The sequence below is a fragment of the Mesoplodon bidens genome (genome assembly GCF_964165515.1).
Source record: "Mesoplodon bidens genome assembly, chromosome: 13".
In the NCBI taxonomy this organism is placed as follows: Eukaryota; Metazoa; Chordata; class Mammalia; order Artiodactyla; family Ziphiidae; genus Mesoplodon; species Mesoplodon bidens.
Genome location: NC_138169.1, coordinates 30466659 through 30492863, shown reverse-complemented (window position 1 = coordinate 30492863; position 26205 = coordinate 30466659). Strand labels below are relative to the sequence as shown.

The 26205-nt window shown below is 41.1% G+C and overlaps 1 protein-coding gene across 2 annotated transcripts in view; it reads left to right on the top strand.

Annotated features, from left to right (window-relative positions):
• Nucleotides 1-26205, top strand: part of RAB31 (RAB31, member RAS oncogene family) — a 123987-nt gene that overhangs the window by 59904 nt on the left and 37878 nt on the right. The window contains exons 4-5 of one of the 2 annotated variants that reach the window (XM_081252444.1): nt 5478-5549; nt 6624-6730. In XM_081252444.1, the coding sequence (XP_081108570.1) occupies nt 5478-5549; nt 6624-6730 (179 nt within the window). The remainder of the gene's footprint in view (nt 1-5477; nt 5550-6623; nt 6731-26205) is intronic. The other variant, XM_081252445.1, reaches the window with a different exon arrangement.

The window sequence follows — 26205 nt, the reverse complement described above, 5'->3', positions numbered from 1 at the left end:
GCATCGGCAGGTGGACTCTCAACCACTGTGCCACCAGGGAAGCCCATACAGCCTCTTCTTTTGAGGGACAGATTGACTGTTAACAATGCCTGTGCTTCTTCTAAACAAATGTCACCTGAGAATTATCTGAACACTTTAATTTGGCATTCTGGATATTTTGTTGAATAGTTAGGGAAGAAGGGATTTTGAATTGGCACCTATTGTGCTGATTTTCAAATAACCTTTCAAGGTGAGATTTTAAAAAAAGTTTTATCAACCTCCTGTGATTGAGAACTTTGTTTCTAGAAGAATCTTTTATGAGAGTGTTTCTTCAGTCTTAATTCCAACCCCACGGAAATGGAATGATGTCATAATGAGTGCTGAGGCTGATGGTGGCTTTTGTTTTATATTTGTAGGGGAAAAGTATACACATTGTAGGCCGGATGTGATTTATCTTCTTGTCCTCCACAAACATTATCCTTTGGCCAACGCATTACTGGGTTTTGGAACTGAGACACAAACTTTAACTCATTAAAACCCCCAGGTCCCTGGTAATAAAGTTTAAGTGGCTTCATCAACAGATTTATTTCAAAATGATTCCATTTGGAGGAAGGAAAGAGCAAGTAATGCATTATGTACAAAGCTCTAGTAAATAATTCATGAGACCTGCACAGTAGTGACCGTTTCAGATTCACTTCACGGTGTTACAGCTGAAAACGAATTCTGTCTTAGAAAATCCACGATTTGCTCCTCTTTGTGTATACATTTTGTACTGACTCTCCTGCTTCGAGTGTTTAAGTGGACCATTCTTAGACAGAGGCTATTTTGGAAAAATTGACATTTTATAGAATTGGGCTAAAAGGACACTTTATATGTATTCCTTTCCATTAGCAAAGCAGAAATGTTTTAAAAAATGCATGGCTTTTTTCTCCTTTATGGCAGGAATTCTGATTTTGGTTTCTGCATCTGGAGTGGGTTGCCAAAGGATGGACTAAAAATAGATTTTTGATGCCTGACAAGGACAACAAACTCAGAGCTGGGCAGCCAGTGCTTATGGAAAGGCTCTGTGCTCAGTGACTCCTGGTCAGCGGCCATGGTCCTCCAGCTGGGAACTCCTGGGTCCATCCTGAGCTCCATCCAACCCGTTCCCTTTTCCGAAAGCCGCACAGGAGCAGGGCAGTTTCTCATCAAGGTGGAGACTTGCACGAGGGCCGTGGGGCTGGGGTGGATGGCCTGCTTCTTTGCACACTCTGGTGAGACCACACTAGCATCCTGCAGTAAAAGGAATCCTCAGCTTTGGATGTGCTTCCAATTTCCAAATAGGATCATTTCAACTTGGCCAGTGTTGATTCAATGAAAAGTATTGCACGGGAAGTAAAAATGAACGATGGTTTTGTTGTTTGCCAGGAAAGCATCAGGATCCGAACTTTCTCTCCCTGCTCCCCGCCTCCCCCCGACTCCCCAGTAAATATGGCTGCTTTTTATTTTTATTTCTTTTTCTTTTTCTTTCTTTGTTTTTTTTTTTTTTTTTTTGCGGTACGCGGGCCTCTCACTGTTGTGGCCTCTCCCGTTGCGGAGCACAGGCTCCGGACGCGCAGGCTCAGCGGCCATGGCTCACAGGCCCAGCCGCTCCACAGCATGTGGGATCTTCCCGGACCTGGGCATGAACCCGTGTCCCCTGCCTCGGCAGGCGGACTCTCAACCACTGCACCACGAGGGAAGCCCCTCTTTTTCTTTTTTTAAAATATTATTTTTATTTTATATTGGAGTGTAGTTGATTTACAATGTTGTGTTAGTTTCAGGTGTACGGCAAAGGGATTCAGTTGTACATACACATATATCCATTCTTTTTCAGATTCTTTTCCCACATAGTTTGTTACAGAACATGGAGTAGAGTTCCCTGTGCTCTACAGTAGGTCCTTGTTGACTGTCTGTTCTATATATAATAGTGTATATACGTTAATTCCAAACTCCTAATTTATCCCTTCCCCCCACCTTTCCCCTTTGGTAACCATAGGTTTGTTTTCTATGTCTGTGAGTCTATTTCTGTTTTGTAAGTAAGTTCATTTGTATCATTCTTTTAGATTACACATATAAGTGATATCATATGATATTTGTCTTTGTCCGATTTACATTCACTCAGTATGATAATCTCTAGATCCCTCCGTGTTGCTGAAAATTATTTCATTATTTTTTATGGCTGAAATATGGCTGCTTTTATAAAATTTAAAAGTCATTTAAAAATCATCATAAAAATTTATACAGTACAGACTCTTATGAGGAAAAGGTACACGTGATGAGAAATCCCACTGTTACCATTTTGAGAAACATTATGTTATGCCTATACACACGGACACACCCAGACACATTTTACCCAAAATTATATTATGCTGCATCTGCTGCCCTGAGACTGTTGTTTTCATTTAACGGTATGTCAAGGATATCTTTTCCTATAAATAAAAATCCTCACCATCATTTTAATGGTTGTGGCATTTCCATGATATACATACACTGTTAATGAATTCTCTATGATGAACCTTTGGGTTGTTTTGAATATTTTTCTCCCATTTACCACATAAGTATGAGGATCTTTGTGTGACGATCACAAAAGTGGAACTTTGGGGTCAAACGATACGCACATTTCAACTTTTTGTTATATGTTACCAACAGTAGCTTTGAAAGAAGATCTCTTTTTTTTAAGATAAAAATTGTATATATTTAAGGTGTGCAACACGATGATTTGATGTATGTATACGCAGTGAAATTATTACTGCAGTCAAGCTAATTAGCATATTTTCTCTTCACATAGTCACCCTTTTTAAGTGGTGAGAACATATGAAATCTATTCTCTTGGCAAATTTCCAGGTTCAAGTATTATCAACCACTGTCATCACGCTGTATATTCCATCTCTAGACTTACCCACATAGCTGCAATCTCATCCCCTTTGATCAGTGTCTTCCCATCCACCCCTACCCAGCACCCTCAGTTCCTGCTAACCACCACTCTGTTCTTTGCTTCTATGTACTTGACTTTTTAAAAAAATTGATGTATAATTGTCATACCACATTATGTTAGTTTCAGGTTTACAACATAGTGATTCGGTGTTTGTATGTATTGTGAAATGATCACAACAGTCAGTCTAGTTCACATCCTAGGTAACATTCGTCACTGCACAGTTACAATTTTTTTTCTCGTGATGAGAACTTTTAAGATCTATTCTCTTAGGAACTTTCAAATATACAATACAGTATTATCAACTATAGTCACTATGCTATTGATTCCCTCCCCTGACTTATTTATTTTATACTTGGAAGTTGGTACCTTTTTTAAATATAAATTTATTTATTTTATTTATTTATTTTTGGCTGCGTTGGGTCTTCGTTGCTGCGTGGGGCTTTCTCTAGTTGCGGAGAGCGGGGGCTACTCTTCGTTGCGGTGTGCGGGCTTCTCATTGCAGAGCACAGGCTCTAGGTACTCAGGCTTCAGTAGTTGTGGCTCATGGGCTCTAGAATGTAGGCTCAGTAGTTGTGGCGCACGGGCCTAGTTGTTCCGCGGCACGTGGGATCTTCCCAGACCAGGGCTCCAACCCGTGTCCTCTGCATTGGCGGGGAAGCCCAGAAGTTGGTACCTTTTGACCACCTTCACCTATTATGCCCACCCCTACCCACAGCCTCTGGCGACCTCCAGTCTGCTCTCTGTATCTGTGAATTCAGTTTTTGGATCCACATGTAAGTGAGATCATATGGTATTTATCTTTCTCAGACTGACTTACTTCACTTAGCATGATGCCCTCAAGTTCCCTCTGTGGTATTGCAAATGGCAAGATTTCATTCTTTTTTATGGCTGAATAATATTCCTGTGTGTGTGTGGTGTGTTTATAGATGTGTGTGGTGTGTGTGTGTGTGTATCATATCTTATTGATGATCCATTTATCAGTTGATGGACACTGGTAGTTTTTCCATGTCTTGGCTTTTGTAAATAATGCTGTTGTGTACATGAGGGCGAATATATCTTTTCAAGTTAGCATTTTTGTTTTCTTTGGATAAACATCCAGAAAAGGAATTGCTGGACCATTTAGTAGTTCTATTTTTAATCTTTTGAGCAACCTCCATACTGTTTTCCATAGTGGCTACACCAATTTACATTCTGGACAACAATGTACGAGGGTACCCTTTTCTCCACATCCCCGCCAACACTTGTATTTCTTGTCTTTTTAATAATACCTGTTCTAAAAGGCGCGAGGTGATATCTCATGTGGTTTTGATTTGCAGTTCCCTGATAGTTAGTGGTGTTGAGCATCTTTCCATAAACAGGTCTTAAAATACATTCCTGTGTAGTGTATGAGTACCTCCTGCCCCAAACCCACACCAACCCTGGATATGATCAATCTTTTTTTTTTTTTTTTTTTTTTTTTTTGCGGTAGGCGGGCCTCTCACTGTTGTGGCCTCTCCCCTTGCAGAGCACAGGCTCCGGACGCGCAGGCTCAGCAGCCATGGCTCACGGGCCCAGCCGCTCCGCGGCATGTGGGATCTTCCCAGACCGGGGCACGAACCCGTGTCCCCTGCATCGGCAGGCGGACTCTCAACCACTGCGCCACCAGGGAAGCCCGATCAATCTTTTTAATACTTAATAAATTAATGAATACCCTATCATTGCTTTTATTTTCATTTCTTTTATTATCATTGAACATATTTAAAAATATTTATTGGCAATTTATTACTTTTCCTCTGATTTATCTATCTATATATATCCTTTGTTCATTTTTCTATTGAGCTGAGTTATCTTTTTCTTATTGTCTTTCAAAACACCTCTGTGATATATTCTTCAGATATATTCAAATATATTTAAAGATATATTCTTCAAAATATACATAAAATCTGTATGTATCCCCAGGATAAATATCTGTCCTGCTTGGGGATGAATGATTCTCATGACCAGCAACACTTGCCCTGTTCACATTTGGAACGAAGCTCATCTCTCTCACCATTTGTTGTGAATCTGTGGGACGGCAGCCTTCCAGACCCGAGGGTGGGGGCCGAGATGCCCTTGCTGCAGTGTTCTTCCTTAGCAGCCAGGCCCGGGTGGCGTGATTTGTGCCAGTCTTGTCTTTTCCTTCCCTTGGCAAACATCTTATCGCTGTGTCATCCTAATGAGATTGCCCTGGGTCCACCATATTAGATAAGTGACGAGCGGTATAGAAAAGAAAATTCATAGGATAGCAACATTGAAAATAACGTTTATTTTTGGCTTTTCCCAAGAATGAATTTCATGGTTTATAAACTTCAAGGGAATGTGCCTTTTTTTGTGTGTGCTCTTTTATTTATTTATATTTTAAATAAAAATTGTAGTTGAGGAGGAAAATTTATCATCTGATCTGAATTCTGGGGAAATTCTAGGGATCCTATAGGGATGATGTAGGGTGATAATTTTATGTTTAACTTGGGATTGCATAAAGTATGTTCACTTTGACCTAAAACTATCCATTGTTCCTAAACAGTTTCATTCACTGGCTCCCATGTACTATCGTGGATCTGCAGCAGCTGTCATAGTGTATGATATTACCAAACAGGTAAGAGGTACCCTTTAGAATTTAGGTGCCGTTTATGGTGATCCTCCTAGAAAGACCAAGGCAGAGACATCACTGAGTCTCACCAGCAGCCTGGGGTGAGATTCCACAGTATGCTGGTTGGGGTGAGTGAACACCAAATTTTGAGTTTCTCTCATCTCTATGTAGCTAAGCCTTTCAAATCTACCTGCTAAATTAAATAAACAACAATGATCATTCATTTTTAAAATTGACTGTTTGTAAGGGCAAGGTTATACCTGCTAATACTGGTCTCCGGAATGTCAGATTTTTAGGAAAAGGAAAATTACTTTTAAATGTTGCATGTTTGATGGTTATAGATACTTATTTCCTATTAGGGTTTCAATCATACAACTTGAAACGCCAAGGATGATGTTTATATATGTATAGTGTGTCTGCGTGCATATGGGATGAATGTATTTTTAGTTATCATTTTGAGGACCCAGGATACCCATCAGTGAATAACAGCAGTGGTCTGCTGGCATTTCCCCCACTCCTGGAGCTCAGCGTTCAGGACCTGCTTAACTGAACTTAGTTAGCTGCTTTAACTAATTCGATGCTGGGACCATCCATGAGTTCCTGACCACTGCTTCCTAAGTGGAGTGGCTACCTTGGCTGTTTCCTGGAGGTGATTGTGAGGGAAGAGCAGTTAGGAAAATAGGACTCTAAAGCGTGCATTTATGCGCATGTGTGTATGTGTGTGTGTGTGTGTGTGTGTATTTTTTCTTTTCTGATTAAGCATGAACATTGGTTCAGTCCCATAGCTTTGTCTTACTCAAGTTGAGGTAAGGCTAACATTAATGTTATCTATAAAAGAAAATTACTAATACGATTATCTTAACTTCAAGTTTCCATTTTAGAAGGGGAACTTTTTACAGGCTCTGTAAGTATAACTTAGCTAATATTAAATTTTGTGCCAAGGTTGGGGTAGTATGTTAACCTTCGTGTGCCCCCTGAAGATATTTTTCTTCATTAAATTATATTGGGTTTATATTTCTACATGGTTCAGATATTACACTGATGGGTCTTTCCCAAGATTGATTTACACTTTTGGTTTAGGATTCATTTCATACCTTGAAGAAATGGGTGAAAGAGCTGAAAGAACATGGTCCAGAAAACATTGTGATGGCTATCGCTGGAAACAAGTGCGACCTCTCAGATATTAGGTAAGATACATTTAAAAAATGTCTATGCAGTTCAAGTCCTCCATCCTGAATGTCTGTGCGTAAAACGCTGTCACAACTGTGTGGTTAAGTGTGTTCTCAGTGTCATAATTTAATTGATGTCATTCACTTGTGGTGATCAAGGTGGTATTTATTCAACCAGAATAGAATTGAGGGAAAAATAATAGGGAGATGCACATTTGAGGGAGCACCCACTCATGAATATTTAAATCAAATCTCCTGTACAGAGTACAGTTACACCCCTGACTCTAGATGTCTTTGGGCTAAATGGTTTTAATATTTTTTTAATTAATTAATTAATTTATTTACTTGGCCATGCCGCACGGCTTGCAAGATCTTCGTTCCCCAACCAGGGATCGAACCCGTGCCCCCTGCAGTAGAAGCTCGGAGTCCTAACCTCTGGACTGCCAGGGAATTCCCTTATTATTGTTTATTGTTACCTTCTCTGTTGTTTTTGTCATTATTACTACTATTACCATTTTAGTAACATTTTCATATGGTGAGGAGGGTTAGAATTCTTCACATTTTCCACAGCATCCCTGTTTGTTTTAGTTCTAGACTTTAACTTAAGGATGTAGCCAGGTCTATATGATCTCACTGTTTTGTTCTAAGATCTGAATTTGATTCATCGTATGTGAACATTTTGGCTTCTCCCAGAGACACTAGATGTTGAACTTCCTCTGCCAGGACAGAGGTTTGTAGGGACCCAGTCTGTGTAGACTAGAGCTGTGATGATAGCTTTATCTAGCCTGATAAGCTAACTATTTTTACTAAATAAAACTGAAAGAGAAGGAGGCAGCTGTCTGCAAGCTAGGAAGGGTGCTCTCGCTAGAGGCCAATCAGCCGGCATCTTGATCTTGGACTTCCCAGCCTTCAGAACTGACATGGACCACAGGCTTTTGTTTAAAAACTAAGAGGATAAAAATAGAATTTTAGACTAAACCAACCTTAGCCACTGGGGACAGACACCAAAAACAACGGGAACTACGAACCTGCAGCCTGCAAAAAGGAGACCCCAAACACAGTAACATAAGCAAAATGAGAAGACAGAAAAACACACAGCAGGAGAAGGAGCAAGATAAAAACCCACCAGACCTAACAAATGAAGAGGTAATAGGCAGTCTACCTGAAAAAGAATTCAGAATAATGATGATAAAGATGATCCAAGATTCTATTTCCAAGATCCAAAATCTTGGAAATAGAATAGATAAAATGCAAGAAACAGTTAACAAGGACCTAGAAGAACTAAAGATGAATCAAGCATCGATTAAAAACACAATACATGAAATAAAAAATACTCTAGATGGGATCAATAGCAGAATAACTGAGGCAGAAGAACGGATAAGTGAGGTGGAAGATAAAATAGTGGAAATAACTGCTGCAGAGCAAAATAAAGAAAAAAGAATGAAAAGAACAGAGGACAGTCTCAGAGACCTCTGGGACAACATTAAACGCACGAACATTCGAATTATAGGGGTTCCAGAAGAAGAAGAGAAAAAGAAAGGGACTGAGAAAATATTTGAAGAGATTATAGTTGAAAACTTCCCTAATATGGGAAAGGAAATAGTTCATCAAGTCCAGGAAGCACAGAGAGTCCCATACAGAATAAATCCAAGGAGAAATACGCCAAGACACATATTAATCAAACTGTCAAAAATTAAACACAAAGAAATCATATTAAAAGCAGCAAGGCAAAAACAACAAATAACACACAAGGGAATCCCCATCAGGATAACAGCTGATCTCTCAGCAGAAACTCTACAAGCCAGAAGGGAGTGGCAGGACATAATTAAAGTGATGAAGGAGAAAAACGTGCAACCAAGATTACTCTACCCAGCAAGGATCTCATTCAGATTTGATGGAGAAATTAAAACCTTTACAGACAAGCAAAAGCTGAGAGAGTTCAACACCACCAAACCAGCTTTACAACAAATGCTAAAGGAACTTCTCTAGGCAAGAAACACAACAGAAGGAAAAGACCTACAATAACGAACCCAAAACAATTAAGAAAATGGGAATAGGAACATACATATCAATAATTACCTTAAATGTAAATGGACTAAATGCTCCCACCAAAAGACACAGATTGGCTGAATGGATACAAAAACAAGACCCATATATATGCTGTCTACAAGAGACCCACTTCAGACCTAGAGACACATACAGACTGAAAGTAAGGGGATGGAAAAAGATATTCCATGCAAATGGAAACCAAAAGAAAGCTGGAGTAGCAATTCTCATATCAGACAAAATAGACTTTAAAATAAAGACTACTAGAAGAGACAAAGAAGGACACTACATAACGATAAAGGGATCGATCCAAGAAGAAGATATAACAATTGTAAATATTTATGCACCCAACATAGGAGCACCTCAATACATAAGGCAAATACTAACAGCCATAAAAGGAGAAATCGACAGTAACACAATCATAGTAGGGGACTTTAACACCCCACTTTCACCAATGGACAGATCATCCAAAATGAAAATAAATAAGGAAACACAAGCTTTAAATGATACCTTAAACAAGATGGACTTAATTGATATTTATAGGACATTCCATCCAAAAACAACAGAATACACATTTTTCTCAAGTGCTCATGGAACATTCTCCAGGATAGATCATATCTTGGGTCACAAATCAAGCCTTGGTAAATTTCAGAAAATTGAAATTGTATCAAGTATCTTTTCCAACCACAATGCTATGAGACTAGATATCAATTACAGGAAAAGAGCTGTAAAAAATACAAACACATGGAGGCTAAACAATACACTACTTAACAACGAAGTGATCACTGAAGAAATCAAAGAGGAAATTAAAAAATACCTAGAAACAAATGACAATGGAGACACTACGACCCAAAACCTATGGGATACAGCAAAAGCAGTTCTAAGAGGGAAGTTTATAGCAATACAATACCACCTTAAGAAACAGGAAACATCTCGAATAAACAACCTAACCTTGCACCTAAAGCAATTAGAGAAAGAAGAACAAAAACATCCCAAAGTTAGCAGAAGGAAAGAAATCATAAAAATCAGATCAGAAATAAATGAAAAAGAAATGAAGGAAACGATAGCAAAGATCAATTAACCTAAAAGCTGGTTCTTTGAGAAGATAAACAAAATTGATAAACCATTAGCCAGACTCATCAAGAAAAAAAGGGAGAAGACTCAAATCAATAGAATTAGAAATGAAAAAGGAGAAGTAACAACTGACACTGCAGAAATACAAAAGATCATGAGAGATTACTACAAGCAACTCTATGCCAATAAAATGGACAACCTGGAAGAAATGGACAAATCCTTAGAAATGAACAACCTGCCAAGACTGAACCAGGAAGAAATAGAAAATATGAACAGAGCAATCACAAGCACTGAAATTGAAACTGTGATTAAAAATCTTCCAACAAACAAAAGCCCAGGACCAGATGGCTTCACAGGCGAATTCTATCAAGCATTTAGAGAAGAGCTAACACCTATCCTTCTCAAACTCTTCCAAAATATAGCAGAGGGAGGAACACTCCCAAACTCATTCTACGAGGCCACCATCACCCTGATACCAAAACCAGACAAGGATGTCACAAAGAAGGAAAACTACAGGCCAATATCACTGATGAACATAGATGCAAAAATCCTCAACAAAATACTAGCAAACAGAATCCAACAGCACATTAAAAGGATCATACACCCAAAAAAAAAAAAAATAGAATTTTAACAATTAACAGCTGTTAAAGGAGCAATTATAGACTCTGACTTGACAACTTAAAGGAGTTTAAGTTTTGCATTGCATAATTTCGATTTTTGAAAACTTTTCATATACTGTCTGCAACTTTGCATAAATATTATACTTTATATCTAAGAAGCAATATATTTTGATCAAGAAAAAAAAACTGAAAGAAAAAAGAAAACAATGAATTTGTGTTGTCTCCATCCCCTGGTTAATTTAATTATCAGCAGTTCGAGTAGTTGATTTTCGTAAAGACAATGATACAAGCTTCAGGTTTTGCTAATCCAAACATGATTAAACCAAAGTGTAATGAACAACAGGATAGATCTTGCAAAAGCCCTTAAGATGGCCTTTGCCAAATTGCTCTGTTTCTTTGGGATTTCAGAAGCTTTATATCACAATTGCATCAGGTTGGTTTATAGTAACAGCCATAACCACCACTTACTTGTTTGTTTTTCTGGGGGCTGGACAAATCTTTAAACCCCCCAGACTTAGTTCAGATCTCTGCCTTCTGCACTGTAATCCTGAAACAACCTGCTTGTCTAGAATTCCCAGATGAATGGTTTAACTTTTGTCATGGGAAGGAGGTGGGGTGGGTGGGTGGAGGCAGCCTCTGCTGAGAGAAAGCCTTTGCTCTCATCTGACACCATTGAATTGTGATAAAGGTGCGACTTTCAGTGAACTAAGCCTTGTGTGTTGTGGGAGAACTAATGGATGACAATTTAAGCAGAAAACGATTTAAACGTGAATGGAATTAGTTAGGACTCTTGACTATAGGGAATTGAAACTCAACTGAAATTAATTTCAGGAAAAAGGGGAATTTATTGGAAGGTACTGGGATCCACATGGTAAAAAAAACAAGGGTGCCTTTAGCTCTGGTATTTGATATCTTCCAGCTTTGGTTTCTAGAAAGATCCTGGCCTGGCGCTCTCTTTGTTTCTACGCTGCCATAAAAGGATTGCCCCATGAGAAAGCATTTGCGGCCAAGGGAGGGGATGTGGGTGGGACAGATGCTTTCTCCCACCATAATCACAAGAATGGGAGGATGGATGGTTTTAAAGAGGGGCAGTTCCTGGAAAAGTCCAGCCTGATGTCTGTGACATGTTGGTTTGGCCGCTGGCACCAAAGTCACACCGTTTCTCAGGGTGGAATTCGCTGTTTTGCATTCTCCTCAGCAGACATTCTGCTTTGTCTGCTTATCTATACTCCATCCCCAAAGGGAGACTACTTCCAGCTTCCAGTGTGACATCATGGGGTCACTGTCCCATGAGCCCACGCCCCCTGGTTTGGCCTCAGTGGGTCTGAATGTGGCTTCTCCAGCTCCCGTAGTTGTGGTTTAAAGGGTGGAATGTGGATCTCTTGTTAGACACAAAACTCTCTTAGATTTTTCTCTTAAATTCTCCTTGTTATTGAATCAAGGACATAACTCCCTTTGCGATTCTTCTTCAAACCTCTGATTAACTCAACAAGAAAACCCAGTTTGATGCTAGTAAATTTAAAATTTTTAAGCATTTAATATATTTTATTGAGATAATTGACAAACCATAAGACCCATCTGTTTTAAGTATGCAGTTCAATGAATTTTGTGTATGTATAGAGTCGTCTAGTCAGCCTCACATCTCATTTCAGAACATCTCCACTCTACAAACAAGCATCATGCTCATTTACAGCCACTTCCAATTTCTACCTGCTTCCCGCCCCTAGCAACCACTAATCTACCTTTCTGTCTTTATTAATTTGCCTTTTGTGGACATTTTGTATAAACGAAATCATACAAATGTGGTCTTCTGTGCCTGGCTTCTTTCACTCAGCATACTTCCAAGGTCCATCCATGTTGAAGTTTGTATCAGTTACTTCATTCATTTTCATGGCTGACTGTTATTCCATTGTGTGGATATACCACATTTTATTTTTTCATTCACCAGTTGAAATTCAAGTTGTTTCCACCTTTTGGCTATTATGAAAAGTGCTGCTGTGAATAATCGTGTACAAATTTTATACGGACATATGTTTTCATTTCTCCTGGGTGTATACGTAGGAGTAAAATTTGGGGGTCATTTGGTAACTCAGTATTTAATACTTTGAGGAACTGCCAAACTTTAAAAAAGAGGGAAAAAAATAACTTCAACCCTAGCCTCACACCTTATATAAAAATTACTCTAAAATGAATCATAGACTTTAATGTAAAATGTAAAACTCTTAGAAACTTTTAGAAAAAATCTAAGAGAAAATCTTGAGAATCTGGAGTTAGGCAAAGAGTTCTTAGACTTGATAGCAAAAGCCCAGTGTATAAAAGGAAAAATTGATCAATTGGACCTCTTCAAAATTAAAAACATTTGCTCTGTGAAAGCCCACGTGAAGAGGATGAAAGACAACGTACAGACTGGGAGCAAATATTTGCAAACCAAGCATCTGACAAAGGAGTAGCATGTAGGCTACATAAAGAACTCTGAAGACTTAATGTTTAACAAAGTCTGATTTTAAAATGGGCAAAAGAGACGAGCAGACATTTCACCCAAGAGGATATCAAGATGTTGAGCAAAGCCCTGAAAAGATGTTGAATGTCATAATCAGACCATCAGAACGGCTAAAATAAGAAAGAGGAATAACAACTAGTGCGGGTGAGGGTGGGGAAGAACTGGATCCTTCGCACATTGCTGATGTGAGTGTAAAACTCTGGAAAACACTTTGGCGATTTCTTTAAAAACTAAATGTAAAATTATCACATGCCCCAGCAATCACACTCTTGGGCATTTATCCCAGAGAAATGAAAACTTATGTTCACAGAAAACCTGCACATGAAAGTTAATGGAAACTTTTTTAAAAAAAATTAATTATTTATTTATTTACTTTTGATTGCACTGGGCCTTAGTTGAGGCACGTGTGCTCCTTAGTTGCGGCATGCGAACTCTTAGTTGTGGCATGCATGTGGGATCTAGTTCCCTGACTAGGGATCAAACCCATGTCCCCTGCATTGGAAGGCAGATTCATAACCACTGCGCCACCAGGGAAGTCCCCATGGAAACCTTAGTTGTGATGGAATCAGCCCAGATGTCCTTCAGTGGGCACACCAGGGTGCGTCACACCGTGGAATACTACTCAGCAGTGAAAAGGAACAAAACGGGTACAAGCAACCTGGACGAACCTCCAGGGAAATATGCTGAGTGAACAAAGCCAGTACCGAGGGTTTCATGTTGTATGATTCCACTTATATAACTTTGGGGAATGAAACCATTTTAGAATTAGAGGGATATTAGTGGTTATGGTCAGGGTGAGGTAGGCGGTGGAGGGGGAAGGACAGCATGGACATGAAAGGGCAGCACGAGGCATCCTTGTGATGCTGGAAACGTCCACCTCTCTGTGGGGAGGACACGAACCTACATGAGTGATAATACACACACACAAGCACCTGTAAAACCAGGGGAATCTGAACAAGATGGAGTGTATTGATGTCAATATCCTGGGTGTGATGTTACTGTTTTGCAGAACGGTGCCATTTGGGGAAACAGGGCAAAGCGTACAAGGAGTCTCTCAGTATTATTTCTTGTAACTGCGTGTGAATCCACAGCTACCCCAGTACAAATTTCAGTTAACAAAGTTGGATTTAGATAAAAATAGTAAGTAAATATTAGGCAGTGGTGTGTGTGTGTGGACATGTATATGTGCACATATACATGCATATTATGTATATTATATATGATTAACTAAAGTTTTGTAAACTCACTGAGCCAAAGGATGAACTTAACCACTCCCCCGCCACACCCACTGTACAGAAGAAAAACGGGAACTATATTAAAAACTCCCATTTAGGAAAGCGGGGAAGGGGAAGCCTGGTGGATTGGTCCTTGCCCAGAGGATAAACTTTATCCCACTAGACAGAAATAGTCTGGTAAACGATAGGCCTGCGAGCCTAATGACACCTGCTGTTGACTCCTTTCCATGGCAGTGGAATTGCGTTCTTGGCCAACCAATCCAGCTGCTCCAGATTCCGCCTGCCGGTACGATTTTTCTGGGGAGTTAGCCAAGTCTCTACACCCCAGACCTTATTTAGAGCTTGACCTTCTTTTACTCTAATCTAAAATACTTTGCTCTTCTGTAATTGCCACAAGACTATAGTTTCTTTTTCACTGGGGGTAGGAGAAGGAGAGTATGTAGATTTGGTGTGTGTGTGCACGTGCGTGTGTGTGTGTGTGTGTGTGTGTAGCGGGAGCTGGGCTCACCTAACAGACTTTGGTTGTGTAAGCTTGTAAATCCTTGAGCAGAGCTAGGCCTGGCGTATTTTGAAAGTGCCTGGACTTGAAATGGGATTAACTCCCTGAACTTGACTCAGCCCGCTGGAGGCTTGTGTGCAGAAGTGCTTCGCAGGGGAGATGCCGATCATGGGGTCAGTGGGTTTCACATCCACCAATATTCCAGAAGAGGGTAGAAGGGTCTGACCACATCCCAGCATGAAAGGCCCTCACGGGCATCTGGTCAGAGGACCTCAGGACTTCCAGTTTGGATTTTTTTTTTAAGGCTCCTGATCTTTGTGAGAGGTTTTCCTGAATATCTTGAAGAATTCTAGACAGAATCTCCTCGGGCTCAGATTATTGTAGAGTTGGAGTGATGTGTGGTCTCTCTGAACCCAGGCGAGGAAGCAAACCGGAGTTGGTGATACTGTGCGTGAGAAGACTGTCCCCAGCTTGTGCACAGCAGGTGCTCCGGGGACATCCCTTCCCTGCTTTCCTGCCCCCTCCCTCCCCAGTGAGGACGGGCCTTGGGGAGAAGTGTGTGTGACTCCTGATGGGGCCTAGGGGATGGGGCACCTCCCTTCTCCTTACCATCTGCTGATGCTGGGAGGGGACGTTGCAAATTGGGGACATTTTAGGAACATACATAGTTGAAAGAAAATCAGAGAGCCTGCGCTGAACTGACTGTGCAGGGCCTGAGGTGGCTGGCTGGAGGAGCGCAGCCAGCTTGGAGCCCGGACAGTGACCATTTGCTGACGTGTGCTGAGCAGGGCGGGTCCCAGGCTTCTGAACTAGTAACACGAGGCCTCCGGCTAATTCCAGGTGGCTCTGATGAGGGCACATTTGGCCTGGGGTCTAGAGAGAAAAGAAACCTTCTCAGAAAGTCTGGAGAGCCTGCCAGAGACTGCACAGCCTTGTCCTGGGCCTGGTGGGAAATTTTGGGCAAACCAGTCTTGAAAAAAAAGAAATAGATCACCTCGCTTTAGGAGTTTTAAAAGTTCCATGAACATAAGAATTGCTTAGCACACTTGTTAAAATTCAGATTCCAGGATTCAGTTCCGTAGATTCTGATTCAATAGGGCAGGAGCAGGCTGGGGACAAATGCATTTTGTAAAGCAGTTCTTTTACGAGTGGTCCAAGGGCCATACTTGCAAAAGCATTGCCTTAGGTGATAGGAGTTGATGCGAGGGAAGAGGGACGGGGCCCTGGAACCTGGCTGGGCTTCTAACTGCAGGCCACACCTGCCTGGGCCTCCCTACTGCCCTTCGGAGCTCACGGAGGCTGGAAACAGTGGTCCAGCATCATTCAGGATATGGAAGAAGCACCACTGACCCACCATCTTGTCCCCTTCAGAAGCAGCTCCAGTTCTCTGCCCCATTTTTTGCACCTCATGGTGATAGTCATCAGGAAAAAAGATGCGATTGTGGGTTGGTTTGCCTCCATCTGATTCATATCAGATGCCGCTGGACCAGCATCTTGCACCCAGCCCCCTCCTGGATGCTGGGACTCCCCCAGATCCAGCCTGTACTTTGTTGCCTTGGCTTGGGCCAGGAATTAGGATCACCTTGCTTGGGTGCTTTCATGTGATGCACTGCAGGTATTTCAGGAACCATCTGCTTTAATCAATGATGGGGGGAAGGATCCTCCAGGTGTTGAGGTTAGAGGAAGAAGAGGATTCCCTATCCCACCCCTGACACTTCAGCCAGAATCCCCCCTTCACTTTTCCCCATCAGCCTTTCAAGCAGCCTTGATTCGTAGCCATCATAATAAGTAATTTATTGGAGAAATTATGCCCACCCCACCCCTACCTCATAGCAGGCTCCAGTTCTGTTTCCTTGATTTTCTTTTCCCGATTTTGGACTCTTGACTCTGTACACAAACCCCCCTGTGACCTCTCCAGATTAGGAACTCTTCCTGCCTTTCTTGATCACTTAGACATTGGCCTTCCTCTAATGGGTTCAAGCTCAGGGGTCTCCTGACATCCTTAGGGCTGTGAACGAATCAGAAAGGGTGAAGGAGTGATGGTGTAGAAGTGCTGATAGGAGAGAGCCTTTGAGGTCTGATTTATTTTATCTTGCCCATAGTAGCAGCTGGAAGTTACCCACCAAAAGTAGTGGTGGAGTCTGGGGCTTGGAGAGGTGGTGAGTGATGACCTGGGGATGCCCAAGGTTCCTCCCTTCCCCCCGACTAAATACAACCCAGGAGATGATCAGGGATGGAATCCTGAGGAATGGAATCAGGGTCTCTGAGATCTTATAACAACACTTCTGGTGTCTGCAAGAGAAACATTGTGAGAGATTGGTTGGGCTGCTGCCGATGAGTCAAGACTTTTCTCCCGGAGTAGAGGTCGTCTTCCAAGAACAGAGCAGCTGGGGTAGAAGTGAAACTAGGCTGGGGGACGAGGAAGGCTATTTATTCTACCAGTTTTCAGTTATTCGGTTAGCAAATAACTTTTGATAGTTCTGTGTGGAGCAGAGTACTATGGGAAGTACAAGAAAAGAGAAGAAATTATTGTCTTAGAGCTATTTATTTCTATTTGGGGAGCCAAGAGGGATATACAGGGGGAGGAAAATATCTAATGAGTAATACAAGGCTATGTTTATTAAAGTTCCAAAGTTAAGGTGCAGGAAGGACAAAGGCATTCAGGAAAGGGAAAGTCCGTAGTTGCAGACAGTGATTTGGAAACGCTCCTGGATAAAATGTGTCACAAGCTGGGCTGTTTAGGATGAGTCGGGAAGGAGGAAATTCCAGGAAGGGAAGATCATGGACAAAGGCATGGGCGTGGGAGGGCCTTTGATAGGTGTCATGGCAGGGTGGGGGCGGACATCAAGAGTATCTACCTGATCGTCTGCCCTCGGGAATGGGGAGAAGATGGGTGGGTGGTGAGTGGCTTAAAAGTATGCAGAGTGTCTGGGCTCAATGCTCAGGGCCAGGATGACAAACCCCCGAGGTCCTGCCTCCTACTTCTGTCTCTCATCCCCGGGCTCCATCGCCCATCAGTCATGGCTCTGTCTTCTCCTGAGCCTCTGTGGTCTCAGGCTTCTTCTTAACACAGAGCTGCATATAGTCACCACCAGCTAAAGCGATGGAACCTATCTGCCAACACCATGGTAGGCATGGGGGCCTCTTTGGATTCTTGAGCAAGTAAGGCTTCTTGCAATTTCCTGTGTCATCTAGAGCGGGAAACCAGGGTGAGAGCTGGACATTGCAGGCTCAGTGCCCCATGTGCAGCTTCCTGAAACACATGCCAACCCCGTCAGAAATCATCAGGCACCAGTGGTTTCAAGTTTTGGGGAGAAAGTTGAGGTCTTCAGTAGATGAAAAATATATTTGGAAATAAATATTTTTTTACTAAGAATATATGAATTGCTTTACACTTCTTACGTGTGACTCCAAAACTCATTCCAGTCTTGACAGTGGGCCAAAAATGGGTATAAGAGTTTGTTTAAAACTATACAAACCAAATAACAGAACTTGAGATGTTAGATGATAAAAATCCAATTTATTCCAAATACTAAAAAGCAAAAAAGCCAACGAACATCAAAAGCCACTACTGTGCAAGGTGTGGAAATATCATGGCAAGTATTAAAACACACCCAGGGACTTTCCTGGCAGTCCAGTGGTTAGGACTCAGAGCTTTCACTGCCGTGGCCCTAGGTTCAATTCCTGGTCGGGGAACTAAGATCCCACAAGCCACGCGACACAACATAAACAAACAAACAAACAAGTAAATGAATGAATAACACATCCAGCATTTTCCTTACATGAGATGAGGAAGCAGAGTAGAGTCTGCGCTGTTAAAATGTGCGTTTTGTGCCCTGAGATGCACCTTCCCATGTTTCTACCTTCTGATGCTGTGTAGCATCTACTGCTATTATCCAAGTGGGAGGGAAGGAACTGAAGACTGACCTCCCCAGAGAGGGATCTGGAATTGCTCTGTTTCAGTTATAAAGTATTCTTAATGAAGAATCTATAAAACATTTACATATGTCTTAAAGAATAATACGAATTTTAAAGAATAAAATGAACAGCTCTGTACCTACTCAATCACATCCTCTTCTCCCCATCCAGAAGTAACTGCTGCTCTGACTTTTGTGATAACCATCGCATTTTTTCTTTGTACTTTGCCACCCATGTTTTCATATCTAAACGATAGATTTAGGTTTGCCTGTTTTTGAACTTTGTGTAAATGGAATAACCCTGAGCGTATTATATGATGGTTTGTCTCTTACCTCAACATGCCTGGGAGATTTCATCACAACGAACGTTAGCTGTACCTTGTCCGTTTCCACGGCTGTACACGTTTTTTTTTTTTTTTTAAAGGCAGTCTTAATACACTTTATTTACTTTTTAATTTTTATTTACAAATTTATTTATTTATTTTTGGCTGCGTTGGGTCTTCATTGCTGCGCGCGGGCTTTCTCTAGTTGCAGCGAGTGGGGGCTACTCTTCGTTGCAGTGCACGGGTTTCTCATTGTGGTAGCTTCTCTTGTTGCAGAGCACGGGCTCTAGGCACACAGGCTCAGTAATTGTGGCTCTCGGGCTGTAGAGCATAGGCTCAGTAGTTGTGGCACACAGGCTTTGTTGGTCCACGGCATGTGGGATCTTCCCAGACCAGGGCTCAAACCTGTGTCCCCTGAACTGGCAGGTGGATTCCTAACTACTGCGCCACCAGGGAAGTCCTGTGCACGGTTGTATTTGATGAGTGCAACACAGCTTATCTGTCCATCCTACAGGTGATGGGTATTTGCGTTATTTCTGCCTTGTTATTATGAACATTGCTTCTTGAACATTCTTGCATATCTCATAGCGCCACGTGTTAGCATTCCTTTAGGTTCAGGTGTGTAAGAGTCTAATTGCTGAGTCACAGGGTGAGCGCAAGCTCAGTTTTACTAGGTGATGCCAATGTTTTCCAAAGAGGACACCGGTAGTGCAGGAGGCTTCCTGCTACTCAAGACCCTTAGTGCTGTAAGACGCCAGGACATGGAGAGAGATCTGATAAGAATTTCAGTTTGCGTTTCCCCAGTTACCAGGGAAGTTGGCATGTTTTTATTTATTGGCCATTCAAGTTTCGTCTTGTGTGAAGAGCCTGTTCAAGACTTTGCCACTTTTTCTCTTGGGATATTTGCCTTCATCTTGTTTATTCTATCTATCTATCTATCTATCTAATTTGATGGTATGTGTTGAAATATCTTCTTCAAATTTATGTCTTATATTTTCACTCTTTATATATATTTTTAAAACTTTTATTTATTTATTTTTGGCTACATTGGGTCTTCGTTGCTGTGCGCAGGTTTTCTCTTTTGTGGCGAGTGGGGGCTACCCTTCGTTGTGGTGCGTGGGTTTATCGTTGCTGTGGCCTCTCTTGTTGTGGAGCATGGGCTCTAGGTGCGCCGGCTTCAGTAGTTGTGGCACGTGGGCTCAGTAGTTGTGGCTCGTGGGCTCTAGAGCACAGGCTCAGTAGCCGTGGCACATGAGCTTAGTTGCTCCATGGCATGTGGGATCTTCCTGGACCAGGGCTGGAACCCATGTCCACTGCATTGGCAGGCAGATCCTTAACCACTGTGCCACCAAGGAAGCCCTCTGTTTATATTTTTACAGCATCAGAAGCCTGTAATTCGTACCTAAGAGAATTTATCAATTTTTTCCTTTATATTTTTTTGGGGGGAATGGTCGAGGGAGGGCAAATCATTTAAGAAATCTTTCTGCACCCCTGAGATCATGAAGATATTCCACTGTGTTGATTATCTTTTTAAAACTTTACAGTTTTGTTTTCCTGTCTGTCTTTAGGTCACTTGGTACTGATTTTATGTGTGCTGCCTAGTTTCTCCTGTGTGGATATCCAGTCTTCTCAGCACACTTGGTTGTAAAGTCCATTCTCTCCCCACTGAAATTCCACCTCAGTCGTGTATCACGTGTCCTGGGTGCACAGGCCTGTTTCTAGGGCTCTCTATTCTGTTTCACAAGCCGACTTACCTATCCTCATACCTATACTACACTGACCTAATTATCACAGCTTTATCATGAGTCTTGATAAATGGTCTTGGACTTCTGATATGGTCTGGAATCTCCATAACTGATATTTGTTGGCCCCAGGGAAGGTTTCCTGAGAGTGTTGGGTGTGGGTGTGGATGTGTGAGTTGTGGTCTGGTGGAGATTAGGAGAGTGTTGGGGTGCAAATCTACATGTGTGTGTTGGGGAGTGTTTATTTTTATGGCCGCTTTAAAAAATATTTAAATAAACTTTAGTTTAGAATAGTTTTATATTTACAGAAAAGTTGCAAAGATAGTATGGAGTTCCCATATACCCCATGTCCAGTTTTCCCTGTTGTTAGCATCTTACATTAATTACTGTGGTATATTTGTCACAGCTAAGGAACCTACATTATACTTTATTATACTTTATATAATACTTTATTATTAACTGAAGTCCATACTTTACTCAGATTTCATTACTTTTCCCCTAATATCCCTTTTTTATTATAGGATCCCACCCAGAATATCATATTACATCTAGTTGCCATGTCTCTTTAGGATCCTTTGGGCTGGGACAATTTCTCAGACTTCCTTTGTTTTTGATGACCTTGACAGTTTTTAGTACTAGTCAGATATTTTGGAGACTATCTCTCAGTTGGGGTTTGCCTGATGTGTTTCTCATGATTAGACTGAGGGTTTGTGTTTTGGGGAGGAAGACCACAAGGGTGAAGTGCTCTTTTCATTACTTTATTGTTAATTAAGCATAGCAGGGGTTCATGTTATCAACACAATTTGTCATCCCTGATGATATTGACCTTGATCACCTGGCTGAGGTGGTGACTGTAAAGTTACCCTCCCCCGCTTTGCTTACCATGCTCTTTGGAAGGCAGTCCCTGTTCCCAGCCCTCACTCAAGGGGTAAGGCTTGTCCTCCACCTCCTCGAGGGAGGAGTCCCTACATAAATTATTTGTAATTCTTCTGCTGATGAAATTTGTCTCACCCCCAATTTATTTATTCAGTCATTTACTTATATCAGTGTGGACTTATGGATATTTATTTTATACTTTAAGTTATAATGCAGTATTGTATCATTTAATTTGTTACCCAAATTGCTCCCACTTTGGCCGCTGGGAGCTCTTTCTTTTGGCACCTGTGTCCCTTTAACATGTGCACATCATTTTGGGTTTTGAGTACTTCCTTACTTTCTGACACAATAAGATGTTCCAGGCCCATCTTGGATGGTTTAGGCTACAACCCTAGACTCAGCCATTTCTCCAGGCAGCCCTCATTTCTTTTACTGGAGACGGGTATTTAGAAACCAAGATCTGGGCTGGGTGTGCTCATTGCTACTGGGGTGTCATTGAGTCTAGGCCCTCTGGGTGAACAGAGCTGGAAAGTATACGTATGTATGCTAACAGGAGTATACATACACACATACCTATAATTATTTCTGTAAGTATCCATTTGTATCTATATTAAGATAAACATAAGTTCATATTGATAACTCTGACTTTAATCCAGAACCATAGGGATCATTGTAACCTTCTTTACAGGGCAGGGGAGGGATGTTTTAAAAAATTCTCAACTGATGTATGATTAAACAGAGGGATAAGCTTTGGTTGCTGGAGATTTTCTTAGAAGATACAACAATCTTTCCCCTTTCACTTTACATATTGCCCAGACCTTTAAGAGTTCAAAATGTGACTTCTGTGAAGAAATACAGCTATGTCAGTGGTTACTTTCAAATGGCATGATATTTACTTATCTTTATATACTGTTCACTTAGGCAGTGGATTGAAAACAAGTTTAACCATCATCACCATTATCATCATTGTCAACCTGAATTGAATGCTTACTATGTGCCAGATACTATTATAAGTAGTTTAACTGAATCTTCACAGCCCAGTGAGAGTTACAATCATTCTCCCATCTTATCAATAAGGAAACAGAGGCATGGAGACTGAAGAGCTTGCCCAGGTCCTGTGGCTGAGAAGGTGTAGGGCCCAGCTGTAAACCCAGGTAGTCCGTCCCAGAGCCGATGTTTGTTCTATGTTCCTCTCCTAAGAAGTACGAACAGGATCCAAGAGGGAAAATAATTTCTGATCTACCGAGAGAAAATAAATGGCAGCTGATTTGACTCTGCTCAGAGAATTTGGAGCTAATGATTTTTTCCAATGGTTTCTCTGGCCTCTTGGGACTAGCCTACATTTCTGTCTGGAGAAGGGATATTTGGAAGCAGAGGAATGGCCAGGCCCCCATCGGGAATCTGTGTTTTCTGCTCAGTCCTCATTCGGTTCAAATTCTGGCATTTTCCATGAGAAACAGTCCATCTAAGTCTGTGGCAGGAAACTGACACTGCTTGTTTGAACCTGACACCAGGAATTTGGCCCCAGGTTAATAGCATTTGCAGACACATTAATAAGCAGGCTTGGCCCCCTGGGAACAGAAATCCTTCCCAGGGTACACATGCCAAGTGCTTTAACTGTAAGCGCTTAGATCATCGTAAAGAGTTATTGTCCAATCAGATATTTATTGAGAAGGTAGTAATTCTTTTTTTTTAAAGTTCATTTAAATTTTAGTTCTACCTGGCAGATAAACCAATCTGAGGGTCTAAAAGAACTGACATTTTGAACAGAGATTTTGCTGCTTTAATTATTGCTAACATGGTTGCCTCCTCTGGGTGCTACACAAATATCTTGGATATTTAGAGAAAATATGAGCTGGTAGGAGCACAGTAAGCCCTGATTATTCATTTCAGTGGCTGCTTGAGGGAGCTGGGGAGACGGAGACCACTTCATGACACACAACAGCCTTTGCAAACAGCCTGAAGCCTTCCTCTGATGGGCTTTGGTGGAATGTATTGCTTTTGGCTAGAATGCCTTAAACACATGGGAGGGTTTTGAAAAAAATAATGCCAGCAGACATTCAACAGCCTCTCCTGCTCACAATGCCTTGCTGCATCCTCATGGCCAGCTTAGTTGGTTGCTTCAGTTTGACCTTGGCTGGAAGGGGGCTGTGGTTGGAGGAGAGAGTAAAATTACAGGGCAAACATTTTTCAGTGAAATGGTAACTGTCATATCCCAGGAGTCTGGCAGAATATAAAATGCTTGGTTATTGCTGGTATGGTATTTTAGAAATATAATATACACGCTAGAACACACCAGAAACACCAGAAGTTTTCTGTTGGGAAGAGCTCATGAGGCCACTATTCTTTTATCACTCATAAAATGGTGCCTGATGAATGTATACTTTATTATGTCCTACGTATAGTCATCTTAGTACAGATTGCCAAACTCTGGACTTGATAGTATCAGGTTATGAATAGGATAGACGGCAGAAATATCAAACTCAATATTTTACAGTCTACCTTCTAAAAGAGTTGTTTTCAAGCTATAGAAAGCATAAGAAACTGTTATGAAGCTGCTAAAATGCCTATTTCTGGCATGTGCCCACTAAACATTCTGCTTCAGTAGGTCTGGGGCACAGGGGTATTCATTTCTAACAAGCCCTGAATAGTCATGGGCTAGGAGGTCTGTAGAACACACCTGAGACTGATGCCCTACAAGATGCATGGGGCGTCCTCTGAAGACGTTTAGAGGAGCTTAGTGATGGTTGTTAATGTGACAGAGAGAAGTGCGGGAAGCTTGAATATATGTCATTTTGTCTCTTTGTTTTTAGCATCAAAGTGTCTTGTTTTTTGACATATGTGTTTACTTTTCTGGGAAAATGAGGACTTTTGTGCACCTGCTCCAAGATACCTGAAAACTTCTTAGGAGACATGGCTGCTATGCAGTTACGCACGAACTTTGGAATCACATGGTTACCCTGCGAGCAGTGTTTGAGCCCTCCTCTGTCTCCACATGCTAGCACTGCAGATAGTAAACGTTTTCATCTTGGCCAGTCTGATGCATGAATGAGGCGATCCTCATTTTCATGTGAATTTCTTTAATTGCAAGCAGGATTAGGAAAACCAAGATTATCTACTGAAGAACTGTTCTTTGCCTATATACAAAAACTATTCTTGGGCTTCCCTGGTGGCGCAGTGGTTAAGAATCTGCCTGTCAATGCAGGGGACACGGGTTAGAGCCCTGGTCCGGGAAGATCCCACATGCCACGAAGCAACTAAGCCCGTGCGCCACAAATACTGAGCCTGCACTCTAGAGCCCGCAAGCCACAAATACTGAGCCCGAGTGCCACAGGTACTGAAGCCCGCGCCTAGAGCCCATGCTCCACAGCAAGAGAAGCCACCCAATGAGAAGCCCGCGCACCACAATGAAGAGTAGCCCCCGCTCACCGCAACTAGAGATAAGCCTGCATGCAGCAACAAAGACCCAACGCAGCCAAAGATTAAAAAAAAAAAAAAAAAAAAAAAGAACTATTCTTTACTATATCAATTAGAAAATCAAGTAGAAGTTAAAACCCTCTTTATAAGTAACAATGTAAATGAGTAATGGACTTTTTTGGTGTGTGTGCCATTTTTAAAATTTGAAATATTGTAATTCCTAGGAATGAATTTAGCAAGAATTGAGCAAGACCTATATAGATGAATGTTACAGTTCTAGGATAGGACAAAAAAGGTACTTTTTCCTTGGATAGGAAAACTGAGTAGTATTGTAGAAATGTCCGTTTGCTCTAAATTAATGAAGACTTTTGTGCACCTGCATCATGAATTCACTGAGCTTCCAGGCAAATTACCTCAGATAATTTAAAGTTACATTTTTAAAAGGTTTTTACAAAATGATCTTAAAATTCACCTAGGAAAACAAACAGGCAAAAATAGTATTGGAAGGACTAATCTCAGCACATATTGAAATATATTTTAGTGATTTAGTGGTAAGACAATACAGCATTGTCAGGGAACTAGACAGAAAATCAATGAACAGACTACAGAATCAAGACATAGGGTGAAATACATAGGGATATTTAGTATATGATAAATATGATATTTAAATAAGTCCAAAAAAGGGGATAGTTCAATACATGGTTTTGGGATAATTAGGGAAAAAAATGAGAGAAAATAAATTCAAAGTGGATCAAGGATTTAACTGTAAAGTAACAAAACCATAAAAGTTAGAGAAAACAGTGGAATCTTTAAAATAATCTTGGAATTGGAATGAACTGTTTTAATCATGATACAAAACTCAGAAGTCATAGAAGAAAGTGATCAATAAGTCTGACTACATGAAAACTCCTGTGTGGAAAAAATGCCACACACAATGTCTAAATACAAATGCTAAGCTGAAAAAAAATGTGGAAAATATATTACAAAAGGATAGGTTCCTTAGTATTCAAAGAGCGCTTACAAATAAATTTTTAAAAATCCAAACAATCCAAACCAAAGTGTGCAGAGAACATGGATAAGAATATTACAGAACAAGAAATATCCGTGGCTTATGAAAAGTTGTGCACCAACTTTGAATAAAAGTTACTCAGAATTAATGTCAGATTTTTCTTATGGAGTTAGGACTTTAAAGTATGATGTAACTTTACTCTTGGCGTGATTTATGGTGGTTAGTGTATTTAATG